The sequence below is a fragment of the Carassius gibelio genome, chromosome B8, assembly GCF_023724105.1.
Source record: "Carassius gibelio isolate Cgi1373 ecotype wild population from Czech Republic chromosome B8, carGib1.2-hapl.c, whole genome shotgun sequence".
Classification (NCBI taxonomy): Eukaryota; Metazoa; Chordata; class Actinopteri; order Cypriniformes; family Cyprinidae; genus Carassius; species Carassius gibelio.
This window is the reverse complement of record NC_068403.1, coordinates 6124240-6146454: the sequence shown is the minus strand read 5'-3', so window position 1 is coordinate 6146454 and position 22215 is coordinate 6124240. Positions and strand designations below refer to the sequence as shown.

At 37.2% G+C, this 22215-nt stretch overlaps 1 protein-coding gene across 2 annotated transcripts; it reads left to right on the top strand.

Moving 5' to 3' along the window:
• The first annotated feature begins 1069 nt into the window (after positions 1-1069).
• LOC127962951 (tyrosine-protein phosphatase non-receptor type 18) lies at positions 1070-21119 on the top strand. Of its 2 annotated transcripts, XM_052562569.1 has the most exons (17): positions 1070-1595; positions 5012-5120; positions 6070-6146; positions 6317-6412; positions 6528-6566; positions 6646-6714; positions 6939-7001; positions 8420-8562; positions 8937-9003; positions 9139-9216; positions 9428-9505; positions 11930-12021; positions 15694-16004; positions 18553-18584; positions 19039-19072; positions 19829-19918; positions 20607-21119. In XM_052562569.1, the coding sequence occupies exons 1-17, from the start codon at positions 1497-1499 to the stop codon at positions 20678-20680; spliced, it is 1551 nt and encodes a 516-aa protein (XP_052418529.1). In that variant the 5' UTR covers positions 1070-1496; the 3' UTR covers positions 20681-21119. The 2 variants fall into 2 exon arrangements, with proteins under 2 accessions (XP_052418529.1, XP_052418530.1); XM_052562570.1 differs by lacking the exons at positions 18553-18584; positions 19039-19072 and having other exon boundaries at positions 1076-1595.
• Positions 21120-22215: the final 1096 nt, after the last annotated feature.

The following is a 22215-nucleotide window of genomic DNA, read 5'->3' as shown; positions in this document are numbered from 1 at the left end:
TTAGAGGAGTTTAAAGTGGGACATGAAACTGATTGAATGCTAAAGCACTATCGAAATGAGGAAGCAGGCTAAAAATAAAAAGATTCCATCCAGGTTTACATTCAGAAGTATTTGGCGAGAGTTACAGATCAGTTAATTTAACCATCACACCTGCCTACATTTGTTGATCATAATCAGGGGCGTCGGACTGGGGGTAAAACCAGTACTGATTACCAGGGCCACAAAGGAAGAGAGGGCCCTTGAAAATTCTGGAATATATATTTTCTAGGGGAGGGGGGTCCATTAGGACTGCCTATGCATAGGGCCCAGGATCTTGTGCAGCGCCCTTTATTAGCTGCAAATTGTGCTCATTTTAACAATGTCACTACTGCAAGAATGATTTGTAATTATAATGATTTGCAGTGTGGAATCAGTCACAATGATTTTTATTATAGTTATATAATTTCACACACTGTATTTTCTATTCCCTTATTCAAAATCTACCCCTGACACAGAACATTCTGTACTTTTAGTGTTTTTTTTTTTTATGTATGATTTATACGCTTGTTTTCAGAAATTCCAGCTCAAAATTTACTGATATTACTATAATTGTGGGAACATTTATTCCCCTCATGTAACACAGTACAGTACATAGCTTCTTAAACATGCCAATTGATAAATAAATTGCAGTAGACATGCATGCATACACATTTTTTTTCTTCCGAAATACCTGTTGTGACTGGTCCTTTTGCATAAGTGTGATACATTCGAACTGTTAAATATATTGTAATTCATTTAATCATTTATGAGTGACTGAAAATGGTGGTTATATTCAATTTAATAATAAATTAATGAGAGCTTATTTTTGCATATGCTTATTTTTGTCGTTGAATTACTGCATTGCAAGCTGTTTTGGGCTTGTTTGTGTTCTACAACACAAAGACAGAAAGCGGATCAGTATTCAATGGTTAAGTGCAACATTTTCACCATGTGGAAAGTTCCTGCTTGCTACTTACAAGTTTGGAAATTGTTATTGTGACATTCGGTGCGTTCACGTGCATGGTTTTGGTCGCTGGACATTTCTCGTTTTTCTTTCCGATAAAGGTTGTGACTGTAATCGATTATTTATCTGTTTTGTAGCATTTATCTGCCTTCACGAAGTCTGATGGGAATTGTAGTTTACATTCGCATTTCGCAAGAATAGCCTCACAAATCAGCGGAGCTAGAGCGTAGTAGTGTCTCCCTAACCCTACAGGTGAGGTTCTGACAGCGGATTGGCTGGAATGATAAGGAGGGCGTGGCGACGGCTGGTGATTGACACGCCGCCGTACATGAAAGCAACCAACAAAAACATCAGCGGGAGAAACTTCCCTGTGTCCGTTTTGTTGCCTGGATAACTTTATTAAGACGGAAACGGAACAATTCTGCTGTCGAACGATCGTATATTGCTAGTTAATATTGAACAAGGAGTTGAGTATCAAAAAATTACGGAGTAAGATGCCGGAGAGAGTGATTATATGGTGATGGAAGAGCACCTGTTGAGGTTTGTGGAGCGTGTCCGCTGTCTGTCCGACAATGACAGAGGTGGAGATCAGCTCATCTCCACAGAGTTCAACGTAAGTCCTACACTTTTATATAGGCTATCATTTCAAATAAGAAGACACACACAATACCAAACTATTACCATGTTTTTTGGAGACACTGTTATGTTTCTCAAAGTACCGTGATCGAAAAACCACACTTGTCAAAACGTCATTTTAACATCCTTCTCTTTGTGAAACATTTTGCTTGAAGAGTGATTTGTGCTATCTTTCTTGGTACTATGGTAATCCCATGTTTTTGGACTCTACTTTGATTTTATTTGATCTCTTACAGAAAATAATGTGCTGATGATACCATTTAGTGTATAAGTAACCTAAATGATACTCGGGTACTCATAAAATGCCATGGTTTTACATTGGTAATTTTGGATATGGCTTTGTAAGTGAAGTTCCTTGGAGTAAGTAGCCAATGTAAATACCAGATATGTGACCCTGGAACACAAAACCAGTCATAAAGGTCAATTTTTTTAAACTGAGATCTTTACATTATCATTTTATTTATGTATGGTTTGTTAGGCTAGGACAATATTTGTAATAACTGTTCGAAAATGTTGAGTGTGAGCGTGCAAATAAATTAAAATAGAGAAAAAAAACGCCTTCACAGTTGTTCAGATGAAGTCCTTAGCAATGCATATTACTAATAAAACGTTAAGTTTTGATATATTTACAGTAGAAAATGTACAAAATGTCTTCATGGATCATAATCATGCATCATAATACTATCCTAATGATTTTTGGCATAAAAGAAAAATCAATCATTTTGAGCCATACAGTGTAATTTTGCCTATTGTCACAAATAATTATATATAAGGGTATATTATACCCTTACGCTTAAGAATTTGCGACTTGGTTTAGTCATTTAGTTCCATCACCACCATGCCATGGCATTACAATGAGTTTAGGCATGGTATGGTAATGCCACGTGTTTTCATGATTATAGTGTTCTTTGAAGTACATTGGACTATCATGTAAATACCCTGCCATGGAATATGATTAGGGTAATAAAAGTTCTGTGTAGTTACCCTCATATACTGTATCATCAGTGTACCACGAGTGAGAACAGTTTCACCATAGTGTTAATAATTCTTTAGCGAACTGCTAATTTGCATATGTCTTTGCAAATTAGTTGATTACTGCAGGCTAGATTACACGACATCACATGGCATTTGCGTGAGCTACAGTAAACTAATGTGAAAGATCTCACTGCTGATTCCATTCTAAGAACATTCTTAGAAATTTCTCTCAAAATTCTGGACCGGTGTTTTTCTGCAAAAGTTATGTGGTCTTTAATAATATTCTCAAAACGACATCACAAAAAGTTCATGGAATGGTCTTTAGCTAGACTTTCTTCTTCTATGCGTTTCACAACGTTCCGATATCCTTCAAAAGTAACATCCCCTTAAAGGAACACTCCATTATTTTTGAAAATAAGCTCATTTTCCAACTCCACTAGTGTTAAACAGTTGAGTTTTTTTAACGTTTTCGAATCCTTTCAGCCGATCTCCGGGTCAGGCGGTAGCACTTTTAGCTAAGCTTAGCATGAGATCATTGAATCTGATTAGACTGTTAGCATCTCGCTCAAAAATGACTAAAGAGTTTCGATATTTTTCCTATTTAAAACTTGTCTCTTCTGTAGTTACATCGTGTACTAAGATCGGCAGAAAATAAAAAGTTACGATTTTCAAGGCAGAAATGGCTAGGAACTATACTTTCATTCCAGCCTAATGATCAAGGAACTTTGCTAATAATCAATGAACGTTGCTTCCCTACCATGGGTGCAGCAGGTTCAATGATACTACACACTGCCTAAAAATAGGCTACCATTGGAAGCTAGCTGGGGACTATTTTCAGGTTCTGTGTAAAATCACTGCTCCTGCTGCACTCATGGTAGAGCAGCAAAGTTCCTTGATTACTACGCCAGATTGAGAGTATAGTTCCCTGCTATATCGGCCCAGAAAATCTAAACTTTTCATCTTCTATCGATCTTAGTACACGATGTAACTACAGAAGAGTCCATTTTTAAATAGCAAAAATATTGAAACTCTTTGGTCATTTTTGAGTGAGATGCTAACGGTCTAATCCGATTCAATGATCTATGCTAAGCTAAGCTAAAAGTGCTACCGCCAGACCCGGAGATCGGCTGAATGGATTCGAAAACGGTGCAACTCAACTGTTTAACTCTAGGGGAGTTTGAAAATGATTCAAAATGATTCAAAAATAGTGGAGTGTTCCTTTTAATGTTTTCATTAACGTTTGCATAACAAAGAAATAAAATGTTCAACTTTCAGAGAACATCAGAAACCGGTTTGGGTAAGTTAATCTAGAAAATTTAATGCAATTACATCAGAAGTAACTGTAATTGAATTAGAGAAAGTAAACAGTAGTATTTAATTAATTTCTCAAGGGAAAATTAATTAGATTACAGTAATGAATTACTTAATAATACACCCAACACTGATCAGAAATAATGTTTTCATAACTTTATGGAAACGTTAGTAAAACTTTTTCATTTTTGTAAGAACCCATTTTTGAAACAACTGGGGGGATGTGAGAGCTGGAGCATCATATATACAGTCAGACCAACATTTTGCAGAAGTATTTGTTGCTTTTTGACTCATTTGGCTATACTTTAGTAAAAGTAAGAGGTCATTTGTAACCTGTACAGTTCCTCATTTAGTTTCTCAGTTATTAACTACCGTCAGTAGTCAAGTTTATTTGTATAGTGCTTTTTACAATACGAATCGTTACAAAGCAACTTTACAGAAAATAATGTTTCTACAATATTTAGTAGTAGCTTATGGTGGTGACTGTCACTTGACTTGACCATAGTGCTTGTGGTGAAAGGGGCAGATACTGAGTTGTGATGCACTGTGGCTTCATTGGCAGAGACCTAAGTGAGAGCATCGCATTGAAAATAGCCCATGTGTTCTGATCTCTTCTGCTTTTAGAGAATGGAAGTAAAACAGAGAGCCTTTTTAGTCATGGAACTGTAGCTGCCTCTATTTACAGATATTTATAACCTGCTTGTTTGTTTGAGAATAATTGAAGGCTTTCCTGTTACACAAGCAAGCAACAGTCATTTGTTTTATTCCTATTAAGGAGTTATAAGAAGGCTATATCTTATCACTTTGCATACAAAAAAGCATCTACTAAATATGTAAATGTAGTAAAAATTATATACTGGAGGTTTCAGTGTTTATTGAGGATTGATATTGAATGTTTCATAAACCACATCCTCCCTCAAATAACATAATTCTTAGCTTTTTTGAGCTATTTAAAGGAATGGGACGTATAGCAATGCAAAAAAGCATTAGGACACCACCTTGTGGTCAGATGCTGCAGTTCACCCACATGCTACTAAAATGAGAGGGAGGCTTGAATAAAAATGACAAAAATGGGTTTTTGATCTTTTTTTTTTTTCTTTTTTTCAGTTGATACGACAGAAAAGTGCATCACTGAAAGAGGATTATGGCCTGACCACTGCGGTAGGAGAAATCAAGGAAAATGCGAAGAAAAACCGCTATAGGGATATTCTGCCCTGTACGTATGATTATCAGAAAAGCTTTCTTCGTTCTGTTATTAAGGCAGTTTCTAGGTGAAGCAGTTTCTCGAATGGAATTCAGTTTTGAGAGATTTGTGCTAACCAATAACATGACCATGGCCTTTTTTGTTCTGACAACATTTTAGGTAATATTTACAATTCAGTGTTGTTCAGACAGTCCTGCAGTGAGACTTTTAATAAAGTTAATCGTTTTATATTAAAATATAGTCAGAAAAGCAGCATGTATATTTTTACAAATGAATACATACATGTTGTCAGTTTGTTTATTTACTTACTGAACAAAACCTGTAATATGACACCATGACAAAATGACCTATGCAAAGGAAATATATTAATAAGAAATATTTATAAATAAGGCCTATATTTTCACTGGTCCCTCCACAAACAAAAAAGAAACTGTATTTTTAGTTGCATTTATTTTGTCAAAAAGAAATATATGCAAACATAACTTTTTTAACAAATTGCAAAATTGTATTATGTTTAAAGAGATTGTATCTTTAAATTCATATCTTTTGTGTAAAAAAAAAAAAACGGCATATGGTGCTTCAAGTATTATTTGCGACCCATTCTTCCTGATGCTTCTAAGCCTAACACTCTTTGCACACTTTGATATCACGATATTCAAATCTGACAGTAATCTCAGATCTCATCAGCTTTGAAATATTTCTGACTGACTCACAGTTTCTCGCAGTATGACACAGGATAGTGCACTGAAGTTATTCTACATGATTTCCTGTCACATCTGTCAAAATGTGCTTCCTGTAGTTACAGTACTATGTTTCTTTTAGTACTCCAATGCCAATAACGTGTCATTATATTTCATAATTGAGTCTCCACAATGTGTTGCCTGATAAATGAGTTACTCGCACTGATGAGAGGAAAAAAATGCAAATCCCTTGGTAATTTTCTACTTTTTATGTATTCCAGATGATCAGACCAGAGTTTGTCTAGCTCCAACCACATCTGAATATGAGTCTGATTATATTAATGCCAACTTCATCAAGGTACTGCTGCGTTTTCAATTCTTATCAAGAGTACTATGCACTTTTTTTGTGACGGGCAAGATAATATGTGACCAAAAAAATCTTGTGTAGGTGTAGTGGTGCAGTTTTTTTTTTAAAGTATAGTAGATGTATAAAATAATAATATTTTTTAATCTGTTTTCTCTCACTAGGGCGCTGCTAAAAACAGGATGTATATTGCAACCCAGGGCCCTTTGAGTGGTACTGTGGTTGATTTCTGGCGTATGATTTGGCAACACAATGTAAAGGTGAGTTGCTTAAACTCTTAAGTATAGACTGCTTCTATAATCATAATGCATTCTCTCTTCTTATTTCGCTATAGTGATTAAATCGATTTCATTTTTGTCTGTTCTTTTTTGATAGGTCATAATCATGGCTTGTAGAGAGATTGAGATGGGAAAGGTAATCTTTATTTTTCATGTATTTTTTCTTTGTCATATGCCTGTCATTTTCTTGGTTTTACTGTTCGTCTTTTCTTTAGAAAAAATGTGAAGTCTACTGGGAGTCGACCCCCGATGCGTCTATTTTTGGTCCCTTTACGGTCTCAACTGTGAGTGCTTTCTGTGCTCTTCAACAATGAGCATTGTTCGTAGTTCAGCAGTTCGGTCTAAGATGCAGGATATTAATCTTACACAACAGTTCCTTTTGATGTTATCTCCATGCCTCATGAAAGTTTTGTCAGTTTTTTCAGCGGTTTGATGCAAACTGTAGTTTGTGCAGTTGCAAGGCCCCACAAGGGGAAGTTCTTCTGATTAGTGTCATTTGTTTCTTTAGGTTGAGGAGTCACGACCAAATGAGGAAGTCATTGTTCGGACGTTGGCGGTAAAATATTGTGATGTAAGTGGGTCATCATTAGAATATGATGTAGACCTGATATAATGACGTTTGTTCTGGCGGGAAAAGAAAATACACACACACAGATACAGCGCAGTGAAAAGGTTTTTCCCCCTTCCACTCAAAAGATTCAGATCATCAAACTAATTTTAACATTACACAATGATAATGCAAATAAATACAAAATGCTGTTTTTAAATTATGATTTAACCGAAACCTGTCTGACAAAGTGAAGCATGCTTGAAGAGCAACACATCGTGCAGATAAGACAGGTAAGAAACTAAATATATAAAATATCTGGAAAAGGTTATAAAGCCATTTATGAGGCTTTGGGACTCCAGCAAACGGACAGCACAGTCAGAGCCATTATCCACCAATGGAGAAAACTTGGAACAGTGGTGAACCTTCCCAGGAGTGGTCGACCTTTCCAAAATTACTCCAAGAGCACCACAACTCATCCAGGAGCTCATGAAAGATCCCAGAACAACATCTAAAGAACTGCAGGCCTCACTTGCCTCAACTGAGGTCAGTGCTCATGATTCAACAACAAGAAAGAGACGGTCAAACATGATGGTGGTAGTGTGATGGTCTTCAACTTTGCTACTCGAGTTATGCAGCAGGACAATGATATGAAAAGTCCACCTCCGAATGGCTCAAGAAAAACAAAATGAAGGTTTTGGAGAGGCCAAATCAAAGTCCGGGCTTAAACCGTCCATTCATGCTCGAAAACCCTCCAATGTGGCTGAATTAAAACAATTCTGCAAACAACAGTGGACCAGAATTCCTCCCCAACGATGTGAAAGACTCATTGCCAGTTATGGCAAACGCTTGATTGCAGTTGTTGCTGCAAAGGGTGGCACAACCAGTTATTAGATTTAGGGGGCAATTACTTTTCCATGTAGGTCCAGACAGGTTTGGACAGCTTTGTTCCCTTAATAAATGAAATCATTATTTCAAAACTGCATCTTGCATTTACTCGGGTTATCCTTGCGTAACATTTTCATGTGCCTGATGATCTGAGTCATTCAAGTGTGCCAAATATGCAAAAAATGTAAAAAACAGGAAGGGGCAAAAAATTTCACAGCTGTGTGTGTGTATGTATATATTTGTATATAATATACACACAAACACCCATATGTATATGTGTATATATATATATAAATGCCGTTCTATATATTTTGGGTAAACCATTCCTTTAAGAGTGTTTCTATTTGTGTTTTTAAGGAAAATTAGTCAAACCACAAAATTGCAGTGTACTTCATCTTGTAAAGCACTGTTTACTCTGACATTGTTCCACACAAGGAATGGCCATTACTATCTCAGTGTGCGACGTTTCCCATTTTAGCTCGTTTCAAGCATTGTAATTTGGTGAAGAAACCGTAATCCATTGAGCGGTCAACACTCGCCATCTTTTCACACAGGAAACTCGCAACGTGTCTCATTTCCAGTATACTGCCTGGCCAGACCACGGAATTCCAGACATGCCGGATGGCATTCTGGGTATGATGGAGTTGGCTCGTCAAAAACAGGGCAACCAGACGGACCCTGTAGTGATCCACTGCAGGTCTGTATCACACGCACAGCCGTCTCTGTGTTTTTCTGTGCCTCTGACAAATGACCCATCTGCCCATGAAAATTCATCAGGTCGAGTCGGTCCGTGTTGTTAGGGTGCAGCAGGGGCCGGCCTGTGTTCCTCTGGTTCCATGCATTTTAATGCCACCATTTAAATGAAGCGAGACATGTTAAATATTCAGCACCTGATGTGCCGCTGGAAAAGCCAGTTAACTTCCAGACTTCAGCACAGATTCACTCATTACCCTCTCTTTATATACATGAGAGAGGCTCTGTCCGACAATATGGCCCATAATTCCCCCCGTGACCCTCTGAACTGAGATCATATCATCATATGGAAATGTGACGGCTTCTCTCTCTTCACAGTGCCGGCTGCGGTAGAACAGGGGTCATCTGTGCTGTTGACTATGTCAATGATCTACTGCTGACGGAGGTATGAACACCATAAGACACGCAGAATTATATGCACAGCGCTTGAGAGTAAAGCATGTCATTTTTTAAGTTCAATTAGGCAAAATAAAATGACATACACCGTGAACAAATGAAACATGTTTTCTTTTATTCTAAGCAAATACAGGAGGATTTTAATATATTTGACCTGGTGTTAGAGCTCAGAAGACAGAGACCTTCGGCTGTGCAGACCAAGGTAACATAAGAACGTGACTTCCTGCATGGCACATACAATGGAAATTATCTACAGAATGGATTCTTGAACAATTATTGAGTCCTCTTCTCTTTAATGTAATCAAAAAAGCCTGTAGGTTTTTATCACATGGATACAGGCCCATTTAGCCCCGTCTGTCATGTTTCACAACACCATGTGAATTCAAGTGCTTTGTTTTTATGACTCTCTTCAGGAGCAGTATGCATTTGTCTTTCATACGGTTGCTCAGATGTTTCAGAAGGCCTTGGAGATGAAAAACAAGAATACAGAGGTAAGACATAAACAACTGTTTAAAAGTTTGAGGTCAGTAAGATTTATTTTTATACGAAAAAAGAAGTTACTCCGCAAGGATACATTATTAAATTGATCCAAAATAATGATTTCAATTCATAAAAGAATCCTGAAAATATTTATCACAGTTTCCACAAAAAAAAATATTAAAGGTCCCGTTTTTCATGCTTTTTTGAAGCTTTGATTGTGTTTACAGTGTGCAATATAACGTGTTCATGTTTCGCGTGTAAAAAAAACAGTATTTTTCACACAGTTCACCAATCTGTATATCGCTGTTTTCACTGTCATAAAAACGGGCTGATGACTTCCTTGTTCTATAAAGTCCCTTCTTCAGAAATACGTAACGAGTTCTGATTGGGCCAGCGGTTCCTGTGTTGTGATTCGACAGCAGCTGAGCGCACGCGGCCCGCCTGGAAAAGCAATTGGACTAGTTTTGAGAAGCAAGTGGGCAGGAGCATGTGCTGGAGATGTACTTATAGTCACAGGAGCGTTTTTACTGACGAGATGCACATGAAAATCGCGTTCGATTTTTGTATTTTTTTTTTGCACAGCCCTAACATCTAGTTAGCAAAGCTATACAGCGTTGCATTTTGTGTAATAAGTTACAGAAACTGTTTAACGCACCAACTTAAATAATAACAAAACACTTACCGGTTGTGGTCCATAAACAATGCCTTCTCCAGACAAAGAAGGAACTGCTCCATCTTTCAGGAATAATCTTTGTGCGAATCCGGCATTAAACTGATTGAGATTGAGGAAGTTGTCCTCAGCAAGCTGTCTTCAGCAAAATGTGCTGCACATAGTTTTACATGTGCATTATAATTTTCGGGAACCGTGTTAAACATTAATCTCCAAGTACAGCGTACCTGGGAAGCCCAAACAAAGGTGATTGGACTCAGAGATGAAAATAACAGCGTTTCGACGACATGGCAAACACAAACGCAGCTCTTCATTCTTCTCGTCGGAGAGCAACAAGACCACGCCCCCCTTTTTGTGTATTCATGTGGGCGAAGGTTAGTCAAAAAACTGTTTTAGTGACGTCATTACTACAGGAACTAGAGGGATGTAGTCCAAACGGGTCGTTTTTTGTAGGTGAATTCTGTTAAATAAAATATCTCACTTGGCATTGAACTTTGAGCTTTAGAATTTTACAGATATTATTTATACTCTAACAACAACAACATTACACACTAACTAAAGTTTAAAACATGGGATCACGAAGAAGGGGACCTTTAAACAACTATTTTCAACACTTTTAATTAATAATAACAAATGTTTCTTGATCAGTAAATCAGCATATTATAGTGATTTCTGAAAGATCATGTGACACTGACGACTGAATTAATGATGTTGAAAATTCAGCTTTGATCACAGGAATAAATTACATTTTAAAATATGTTGAAATAGATCATTAAGATTTATTTTAAATCATATTAATATTTCACAATATTATAGATTTTACAGTATGTTTGATTAAATAAATGCAACTTTGCTGAGCATAAGAGCCTTTAAAAAGTCTTACAGACCCCAACTTTTGAATAATGGTATAATTATATTGAATTTAAAGGGTTATTTCACCTCCCAAAAATTATAATTTTGTCATCAATTGCCTACTCTCATGTCAGTCCAAACCTGTATAATTTTCCAAACACAAAAGATATTTGTTTGCTTTCCATAAAAAAGTGATGCTGTCAAAAATAAGGCCATCAGATTTGAATGAGAAATTGAAGTTGCTGTTCATTGATAACCTTCCTCTCTGTCATAGTGCTGCAATTTGCTTTTAAATACATTCAATGACATTCAGCGCTTGAGTGATGTCAATCCCCTCATAATGTGCTGAGATGGTGTTTGTTGTCCTTGTAGGGCCTTGACAGCTTCTGCTTCTGACTTTTATTGTATGCAATAATCACTAGGATAGTTTGCAAAATATGTAATAACAGAATAAGGACATTTCTGGGTTTATCAGCTGTTACCTAATGTTCTTGTGCTAGATGACGTACTGTACTAATGTCCGTGTGCTTTTCGGTACATTGAAAGGTGCTTCGATGGTGGATGTTCTGTGACAAAAGAACAACTTCCGTTTGTTGACATCTTGGGTAGAAACAGTATCTATATCTTGATGACCATTTTGCCGTAAATACACTCGCTCTACCACTACATCTCTGTTTTTTTACATCACATCATGTTTTACTTCCTCAAGACTTTGAGCCGTGAGCTTAAAAAAAAAACAGTTTAGCAGGAAACTCACTCGCTGTGTGCTTCCTCTATGCAAATGTTCAGGCATCCTTCAACAGCTGACACGCTCCGTGTAGCAGCTCTACCACACTGTGTACATATTTCACAGTTTGTTTGTGTTTTTTTCTTTTTTTCTTTTTTATATATATATATATATTGGAAACTCAAGACTTCAGCCTCTCTGTACATCAATGCGGTTCCACCAAAGACTTCACTGAAATCAGGATCATTTAGCAGCATCAGCGCACCCCCTAAAACACGGTAAGACCACACAGACCTTCATTTCCATATTTCTAACCCTGTTTGCGGATGTCTGTGATTAAAACCAGCGGTGGTGACAACCAGAGGCCAGTTTTAAATTGACAACTGCACAAACCTGCTAACTTCGCCACTGTGTGTGACACAGTTGGAATCACCCAAGACTCTCACAAGCTGTTATTATCGGTTCTGTCTCGCACCCCACAGGGAGCTATTTGAACTTTTCTCATCTAACACGTAACTAGAGTTAATATGAGTTGATCTCATGTGTCATCGACGTATAGCTGGATATGTATTTCTCTGCACAGGCACTTGTTCATGCTGACATTTCTGCTTTGCATACAGATGACTATGACTTTTGTAATGATGATTGATCTAAAGATGTGAATATTTTACACGAACGCGGTTTCCGCTAATGCTCAGATTATACAGAGCAAACAAGCAATTTAATCATTTGTAAGTCGCTGTGTTCTGCTGTTGCAGTTCCCCTTGGGTCAGTAGCATTTTTCATAAGAAACACTGAATGCAAATTTGACAGACGGTCATTAATCGTTGCTGTAGATGTGGTCCCACAATGCACCAAAGTAGTCAAGCCGCCCAGAGCAAAATGTGGAAGATAAACTTTCTGTTTTCGGTGAATGAGCTACTGTGTGGTCTTACGTCACAGTATAATCTAATAAAAACCACTTTGGTTTATAAACTAGCAATGAAATGTGAATGCTAGTGATCTCATCTCGTGATCATATGTGTCTAAAATACTCATCATTCACCAATGCAGATAATACAATGAATTATTTTATGTTTAGATTATTGTGTTTTCTCTTTGCTGTGCTGCTTGAATGCTTTCTTACTGGTCCAAGTAAAAAAAAAAGTTATATATTTAAACTACAATTTCAAACAATTGTTCAAATCTATTAACATATTTACTGACATATTGCTTGAGACTTACAGTACTGATATCAAAATTATAATGAAACTTTATATGGACTACTACTTTTTTGTTAAGCCCTAAATGCCTGGTAATGTCACTGTTGATGAGGATTGTATGATTTATGAATAATATCAGTCAGGGTCGTCACTAGTGGGGTGAAAGGTGGTGACGATTATAGGGGCCCATGGCCGAGGGGGGGCCCCGGCGATCTCAACTAAAGATGCTCAGGACAGTTGACAGAACGCTGCTGCGTGTCGTCACGAAAGTGGATCATTTTCACGTGTTATTAAGCCTTGCCAATGTAACCATTAAAAAGACTTTAAACCATTCAAACACAAGATGTGGAAAAGCTGAACTGAGTAGCTGGTTACTCACGCGCTGTGCTCGGAGCGCACGAAGTTAGAGAGCCGCGTATCACAGACAGCAACACTGAACCGACCTCTCGTTTGCAAAGTTCTCCTTTACGTTCCTGTACCTGAACGAACAAATACAAATTGCAGTTTAAACAAACAGAAAAGGATGTGTAAGAGCCCACTTCAGCACTGTGGTGTTCTGGGCTCACACAGAGAGAGGCGTCTCAAAACACTTGAACACCGAATTTCTGTTTTTGCTCTTGTACCGACAAATACATTAAAAATACGTGAAAATACCCGTCTTGGATAGTATTTTCGTAAAAACTGTTTATGTCTTAAGTGAAAGTAAACAGTCGAGGGAAAAATATTGTGTGTATTATATTGGATGCATGTTGTCTCTTAAAGTGACCGCGCCTAATTTAGCTACTAGCTGCTGTAATGTTAATCCAATGAAAGAAAAATGAAAAAATGAAAATGAAAGAAAGAAATATAGATTTATTTTTACTACTACGTGCAGGACACTATCAATTAATGTATGTTAGTGAGTATAGAAAAATAAGAGGGGCAGATGTGGCCTAATGGTTAGAGAGTTGGAATTGTAACCGAAAGGATCCAGGTTTGAGTCTCAGTGCTGGCAGGTATTGTAGATAGAGACGAGTGAATGAACAGCGCTTTCTTCCACCCTCAATACTTATGGCTGAAGTGCCCTTGAGCAAGGCACTGAACCCCCAGTTACTCCCCGGGCGCTGGATCCATAGCTGCCCACTGCTCTGGGGGTTTGTTCATGGTGTGTTCACTTCTCACTGCTGTGTGTGTGCAGTTGGATGGGTTAAATGCAGAGCACCAACTCTGAGGATGGGTTACCATACTTGGCAAATGTCACAACATAACGTGAACCGTGATATACTGTACCCAAAAAAAATTCATACAGTTTACTACTAGTGAAATTGATCAATAAAATAGATATATTTGGGACCAAAATTTATTCAGACACGTTGACCTCACCGTGTTTTATTATTTTTTTTTCCAGAATTGCTAATGCAACCTTTTCACACCACAGACTGAACTAAATTAATCATTGCTTGGTAATTGGTCAACAAAGTATTGACAGTTGTCGGAAGTTTTGTTTGATTGTAATCCATTACATATCTTTCTATCAACGGTATCTGATATTATCAAGAAGAATTTGTTCTGACAGTTTAACTCTTTGAGTTCTTGTAAAATTTTATTACCATTATCTAAACCATAGCAAATAAACTGATAATGTGAGAAATGCTGAAAGTGTCTGTTTGTTTTTTTTTTTTTAAATATATTTTAGATTTTGTATATTTAATTACAGTGCTATTTTACATTTAAACACTTACAAACTTAAATAAACAGAATGAACATACAAATTAAACACTTTCAAACAGGGCCCACTGGTACACCCTGCACCGGGGCCCCACTGACCCCAGCTACGCCCCTGATATCAGTCTTTTAATGCAAGATATTCAAAGTGTACCTGAAGTTTCCTTGAAATCGTTCCACTTTAGCACATTCAAATATATCTTTAGTTGGACTTCAGCACTATTTCCACATAATTAAAGTGCAATAAGTACAAAAAAAGTTGTTCCAATTCAGCAGATTTTAACAATACAGTAAGTATTAAAGTATGTAAATGTGTTTGTAGTATACTTAATACACATAATGTATTTCAAATACATTTTATTTTACATATATAAATTATTTATTTATTTTAATTGTACTTTATTTTAGTGTACTTTTATGATGTACTTATTATAATTAAAGCTGCAGTAGGTAACTTTTGTAAAAATAAATTTTTTACATATTTGTTAAACCTGTCATTATGTCCTGACAGTAGAATATGAGACAGATAATCTGTGAAAAAATCAAGCTCCTCTGGCTCCTCCCAGTGGTCCTATTGCCATTTGCAGTTACTGACCGCTCACGGTAAGAAATCAACCAATCAGAGCTGCGGTCCGTAACTTTGTTTGTGTTCAAAATGTAGAAAAATGTATATAATAAGCGAGTACACCATGAATCCATTTTCCAAACCGTGTTTTTGGCTTGTCCTGAATCACTAGGGTACACCTATAATAAGTGTTTATATTGGGACTATTTTAGATTGCTTCGGGGGTACCGCGGCGGAGTAACCCAGTACCTTTGTGATTCTTCATTGACATAAACAGAGAAGAGAAGTAGTTCCGGCTACGATGTTCTTCCGCAAGACGCAAGCAGTTCTGTTTATTAACCGCTAGAGCGTCAAAAGTTACCGACTGCAGCTTTAATGAATACATTTTACATGCTGGATACAATTATTTGCACAAATCTAACATAAAATAAAAATGATGTACATCTGTAATATATGTATTTGTCTGTTTTTGGTTTCAGAAATCCGCCTCTCAAGTCCAGGCTTTCTCATCCTCTTCCTCAGATCAGGATGAACGACACTTATGCAGTTGTCAACAAGTCCAAACCACAGCCTCCTGCCTCTCGTTCCATCCCGGTCCACCACTATGACAATGCTGATTTAGAGAAAAGCAAGAACAATGCTGTCTATAGTACAGTCAGGCCTAAAAGCAGGCCCGTGTCAGTCCTGCCCTCTCCCACCTCACCGGGTTACGACAGGTCAACGATAGCCAATCAGAGAGGAGGACTGGCACCCAAAAAGATAGACCATGAGGGTTATGAGCTATTGCCAGGTAAGGGCTTTTTTAAAATTCTTTGTTTTTAAATGGGGGACGATACAACGAGTTAAAAATTCATTAGCCAGGAAATGACCACTTAGAAACCCCCCGGTCCAGTGTTGGTGTAGTATGATTTATTGACTGTTATTTTTTTAATTAGCTTTTATTTATATTTTTTATATGTTTTAGCTTTAGTTAACATTAACAACAACAACACTGTCCTGTGGTCAGTTGCATAAAATGCTTACACTAGTCTTACAGGTTCTCTATTTTTTTCCTCAAGTCATAACCAAGTCAGTCACATAAAACCATAGATTGGTCTAATTTGAACCCATAAATAAATCTGCTAGGCTAAAGTCTGCTGAACTGAAAATAAAAGCAGACGAAAAATGCAAACTACGCACTAAAAGGAAGATCTTATTAGTCGCAGGGGGGGGGGGGGGTTGAGTTCTGGAAACTTCTGCTTGCTGCTTTCACTGTCCTCTCATGACTCTATTCTGTGCACGTTCTTCTCTTTCATGTGATCAGCAGGGTATTCAGAGCCCTCTTGTTTGGTGCTTATCTATTAAAAGTCATTTATTTGAAGCTTGTTTTTCCATATCTCTGAAGGAATTAAAATTCGACTTTTGTTTTATCCTCTTTTGAACTTTTAAAGTGTCAGCAGAGTCCTCTAACAGGTGAAGTGTCATTTTTCTAATGCCACTGGGGTGACACTAAATAGTAGCATATACAGTACATACTGAATAGTAAGCTAGATTTCCTTTTCAAACATTGCGAGTTTTTCAAGATTGAATCATAAACTTCTCCATCTGCTATTGGTCAACCAACAGATAGTCCCGCCTCCAAATTCACACCATTTGTTGAGCTAAAATCTTAATGTTTTACACTGCGCCACAATGTGTGCACATCCGCTACATACCAATGAGAAGCTTAAAGGAACACTCCACCGTTTTTTGAAATAGGGCTTATTCACATTATTTCCTACATTTAGATAGGTGGGCAAATGCATTTTTGTGTCAGTGCATGCATTGTTTTAGTTTGACTGGGTCGGCGTTAGCTTAGCTTAGCACAATGAATGGAATCCTTTGTTGCCAGCTAGCATGGCCTGAGTAAAAGTGATCAAAAAAATAAAAAAAACCCACCTAATTACTTCTTGTGGACTGCGTATTCACAACGAGTACAAATAGCGATCCAGATTAACACTAGGCGATTTCCTAGGCAGATATTGGCTTGGGACTATATTATGGGGAAGCACAGGCGAAGCACTGCTGCTTAGGCGAAGCACTGCTACTTCGGCGCAGAGATATCACGCAACACATGAAATCCCACGACTTCCGTCAACATACCGGCGTGAATAGTAGCTGCCTGGCTATTTTCCTTACAGTACACGAATGGCGATGAACATGGCTGATTTTGAGAGAGACGAAGAGGGTGACTTCTCAGACAGCCAAGAACCAGAACCATACCTATTTGAACCAGAGTTTACAGAAGACGAGCTGCGTGCTTTGGAAATAGAACGACAGTAGGAGACTGCGGTCAAGACAGCCGCACTTCAGAAAAACACCGTCAAGCCAGCCGCGAGTGAAATTTATATGCGCGTGTATTAGTTGCGATCGCTCAACAGCCTGAGGACGTGAGGATGAGAGCCAACATGAACTGGTGGTGTGAATGTGGGGGAATATGCCAATCTATGCCGACGGAAATAGAGTGTCTGTGCTGTAGAGAGTGGGACATGTTTTTGCCATTGATGACTAGGCTCAACACGTCAGATCAAGATGAGCGTGCCCGAAGTTGTGTCACATCTACAGAGGATTTCACGGCGCTGATCCATTCTGCAGTACTCGATTTTTTTTTCCGGTGTGACAAAGTGAACTGGAAAAAACGCCCCACGCCGAATGGACCAAATGGACAGCTGTCCACAGAGTAAGTGATTATTTTAATCATGACGCATGTATAGATCGACCCATATTATACCTGTATTCACATAGAGTTGATGTTTTCATGTGTTGCGTGATATCTCTGCGCCGAAGTAGCAGTGCTTTCTTCTGTGCTTCCCCATAATATAGTCCCAAGTCAATATCTGCCTAGGAAATCCCCTAGTGTTAATCTGGATCGCTATTTGTACTCGTTGTGAATACGCAGGCCACAAGAAGTAATTAGGTGGGGGGTTTTTTTATTTTTTTGATCACTTTTACTCAGGCCATGCTAGCTGGCAACAAAGGATTCCATTCATTGTGCTAAGCTAAGCTAACGCCGACCCAGTCAAACTAAAACAATGCATGCACTGACACAAAAATGCATTTGCCCACCTATCTAAATGTAGGAAATAATGTGAATAAGCCCTATTTCAAAAAACGGTGGAGTGTTCCTTTTAATGTATGCATTTTAATATTTAAGTAGGGAATAAGTATTAACAAAATCATAAAAAATAATAATTTGTAAATTTCCATGCTTGGATGTTACTGGAACAATACTATATGTACAATATAAAATATAAAAAATAAATTTTTTTTAATGATTAATCATTTTTAATAGTAATAATTTCCATTTATTTTTTTCTCAGGGGAGTTGAGGTCGATGAATAGAGATTCGCAGGTAAATGTTCTCTCGGTTATAAGATGTTTGCAGGCATTTGTGCTTGGCAGACGGGTTCATTTGGTTTTCATGTTAGCATATTAGATGTTAAATGAAAGTGCTAAGTACATATTAATCTTAAATGATGCACTTATATGCAGTTATTGGCCTGTAATTCGTGTCTGCTCACTTGTAGATGTGCCATTTTACTTTCTTGTTTGTTTCACGTCACATTCAGATTCATCATCTTCCTGTGATATGTGGCTTCTAGCTGAGATCACACTCACAAGTTAACAAGCTTTAGCACACACACACACATTTAGTAAAAATAACCTGACTGATAGAATAATTCCAATGAACATGATGGTAATGTGTATTTGACTGATGATCATGGTCTTTTTAACCCTGATAATGACAGATTAAGATCTGCAAAGAATATCATTAAAACAAATTAAATGAAATGTGTTTTCCTCAGCCACACAGCTCTCTTTCGCGACCCCCAAGTTCAAGTAAGTGCGCCGTCATGTGTTTTATTGACTATGATCTATTTATCAGTTTTATTTATTTTTAATCAAATAAAAAGGATGTGTTTAAATGATTAATTCCACAAAAGATAAATTATTAAATGCTTATGCTAACATAAAAAAATACATAAAAACAAATGTACAAGTTTACATGGACCTTCTGTACTTTTAATAAATGTATTGGTTCACACCACAGGCATTTTGAAGCGTTCTAGTGAAGACAAAAATAAATTTCATTTCATTTAACAAATTCTATTTATTAGCTATTTATTATTATATTTGTTTTTCTCCAATTTATTCCCTAAAATGCATCATTTCTAATGTATTTTTAAGATGTCAAATGCAAGACAAGCTCCATAAATATGAAAGTCTAACCTACAGCTGAACATAATTGTGTTCAAAAACATGAACAAACTATCATGCATTAAAGAGTTAACAGAAATCTCACCTCAACTCCTTCGGTTGAAAGCATCTGCTTTATGGTTTAATGTAAATGTTAACCCCTAGTGCTGATGATGAATGACAATATTCTGTCCATAACCCACCTCAAACACAGTCCATAAAGAAAGCGTGTGTGTTGTTGGTGATGTAGGAGTCGCTTCAGTTCCCCGGAGGCTCCTTATCGCCCAACACTATCTAGCAGCTGTAAACAGGAAGAAGTGTTAGATCAGTGCTGCTTTAACTCTCATACGCTGAGTTTGGTTTGTAAGTTGTTCAATGCTGTTGAACATGTTTTCGCAGCTGAGAGCCAATCTTCTACAGATGATGATTATGAATATGTGTCTAGTGTTGTCAAGGACAGCAGCAGCCCATTTGCCCGGAGCGGCCTGGGTGAGTAATGCCATATGCACACTAAATCTGAATTCTGTACACAACAACTGAGCAGATACACATTTATGTTTGGATGGGTTTATGAAGAGACTTTGGACAAAACTGCATGCTAGCAAACTTTTTAATTGTCTTATTTGATGAAAAATACAGAGAAAAAAATCCGTTATTTTGTGAAATATTATTGCAATTTAAAATCTAAAGTTTCTTTTTTAATGTACTTTCAAATATAATTTATTCCTGTGATGCAAAGCTGAATTTTCAGCATCATTACTCCAGTCTTCAGTGTCATGATCGTTATTTTCATTTCTATTTTGAAAAAAAAAAAAAAAACATGAAGCAGCACAACTGTTTCCAACACTGATAATAAATCAGCATGTTACAATGATTGCATGTGACGCTGAAGACTGGAGTATTGATGCTGAAAATTCAGCTTTGATCACAACAATAAAATATATTTGAAAGTATATCAAAACAGAAAAACCAACATTAGAAATTAAAAACTTTCTGTATTTTTTGATCAAAGTACAGCCCTTATGAGCACAAGAGACTCCATTAAAAATGTTACTGATCCCAAACTTTTGAATGGCAGTGTATGCAATCCTGATCCATATGAATTCATTTTGACCTGTGCTCTGTTATCTTGCGTTTCTCGATGCACCTGATGATTTTAAACAGTGTTTGTCTTCAGGTTTCAACTGTCGCATAAAGAAACCCAAAGGCCCTCGAGATCCACCGGCCGAATGGAGTCGTCCAGAAAGATGAAAACTACAGCAGGTTTTAGGTTTTATGGAAAGATAACTCAACCTAGTGTAGCCGTTTCAGTAGATGCACAGCTATTTTTACACTGGATAATAAGCATTATTTATTTCCTTTACTGGTAGTTTTGTTTGTATTACTGTTTAAAGTACTGAAGAAATGTATGATGATGTACAGTAGTGTAGTTTATTGATGTATTTGTGTATCAGAATAAAAATTGCCAGTAATATTGCAAATTGCCAATGCACGCTGATGAAAGATTTTTTAAAGGGGTCATTTAATGTTTTTGGAATTATGCCAATTTCACCTAATAGATGTTTACAATGTAAATGTGAGTCATGATCTATTTTAATATACGCATCTGATAGTTGCTGTTTAGTTTCAGTACATGTTTATTTGGGACTTTTCAATGTTTTGATACTATATTAAACCAGGGGAAATCTGATTGCTCATGATACTAGCCTTGCTTTAACTCAAAATCTGGAGTGTGGTTGTTGTGATATGTGTTTGTCAATAGGGGGCATTGTTGAGGTTTGGTTCCTCTTCGGGTTGCTCCTCAGAAAGAACAGCTCACTCAGGTCATAAAAACAAAGACATTTACAGACAGCATAACGTGGATAATTATTAATGCCGAATCTCATAGATGAATTTGGCTTTTTGATATTTAGCCATAAGAACATCTTATAACAAGACTTTGTTTGCCGTTCAAGCCTTCAGTTCTAAACCCAGTGTGGACTAATATGTTCAATCTTAGCACTCATTCCGGTGATAAAACCATAAAAGCTGCCCTCTAAACTCCAGAACAACTTTATTTCCCTCATGAAAATCAATGGAATCTTAAGCTGTGGACGTTTTTCCCAGATGCTCGGCCTGTTGCCAGTGTTCCTGGATGCGTGTTTTTGACGAGGAATCATTCTTGCTGGATGGTAACGGGAATATCATGCAGAAATGCTGCTCTTCACACCATATCAAACATTCATCGCCTGTTTAAGACTGACTGCTTTAATGTGACTGAGGCATAAAGATGTGAAGTCTCATGATGATGTAGAAGGTCTGATGACTTATAAAACAGAAAGTTCTGGTCCTGGATGCTGATTGGTCAACATAGCGTTCCAGCTGTGCTGAAATACGTGATGTAGCATGAATTGTGTGTAAAATATATGAACTTAATTTAATATATACACTACAAGTCAAAGGATTTAGAACAGTAAGGAATATTTTTATTTTTTTTTAGATTTCAGAAATTTTCCAGGTTTTTAGTGCTATAACTTGGTCCCTGGTGCATCTACCAAGCAAAGAATTTTTTATTTATTTATTTTTTAGCCTTTTCTGCAAGTGTCTGAAAAACCGAGTCCGTCAGATTTCGCACCCCGTGTGAAATTATAATAATCATTATAATACCGCCTTTTAATCTGTAAATTTCCACCCATGGCACTGCCATTTTGACTCTTGAAGTTCGCAAGCTAACTGTGTATGAGTTCTAATGCCATGCGTAAGTTTGATCAAAATGTGCTAACTGTTCTGCCTTTGGCTGACCAGAT

Bases quoted from the DNA above. Each gene is read 5' to 3' on its own strand.
- LOC127962951 (XM_052562569.1), top strand. From the start codon at position 1,497: ATGGTGATGGAAGAGCACCTGTTGAGGTTTGTGGAGCGTGTCCGCTGT. The intron at 6,413-6,527 runs GTGAGTTGCTTA...CTTTTTTGATAG, and splicing joins TTTGGCAACACAATGTAAAG to GTCATAATCATGGCTTGTAG. The intron at 7,002-8,419 runs GTAAGTGGGTCA...CTTTTCACACAG, and splicing joins TGGCGGTAAAATATTGTGAT to GAAACTCGCAACGTGTCTCA.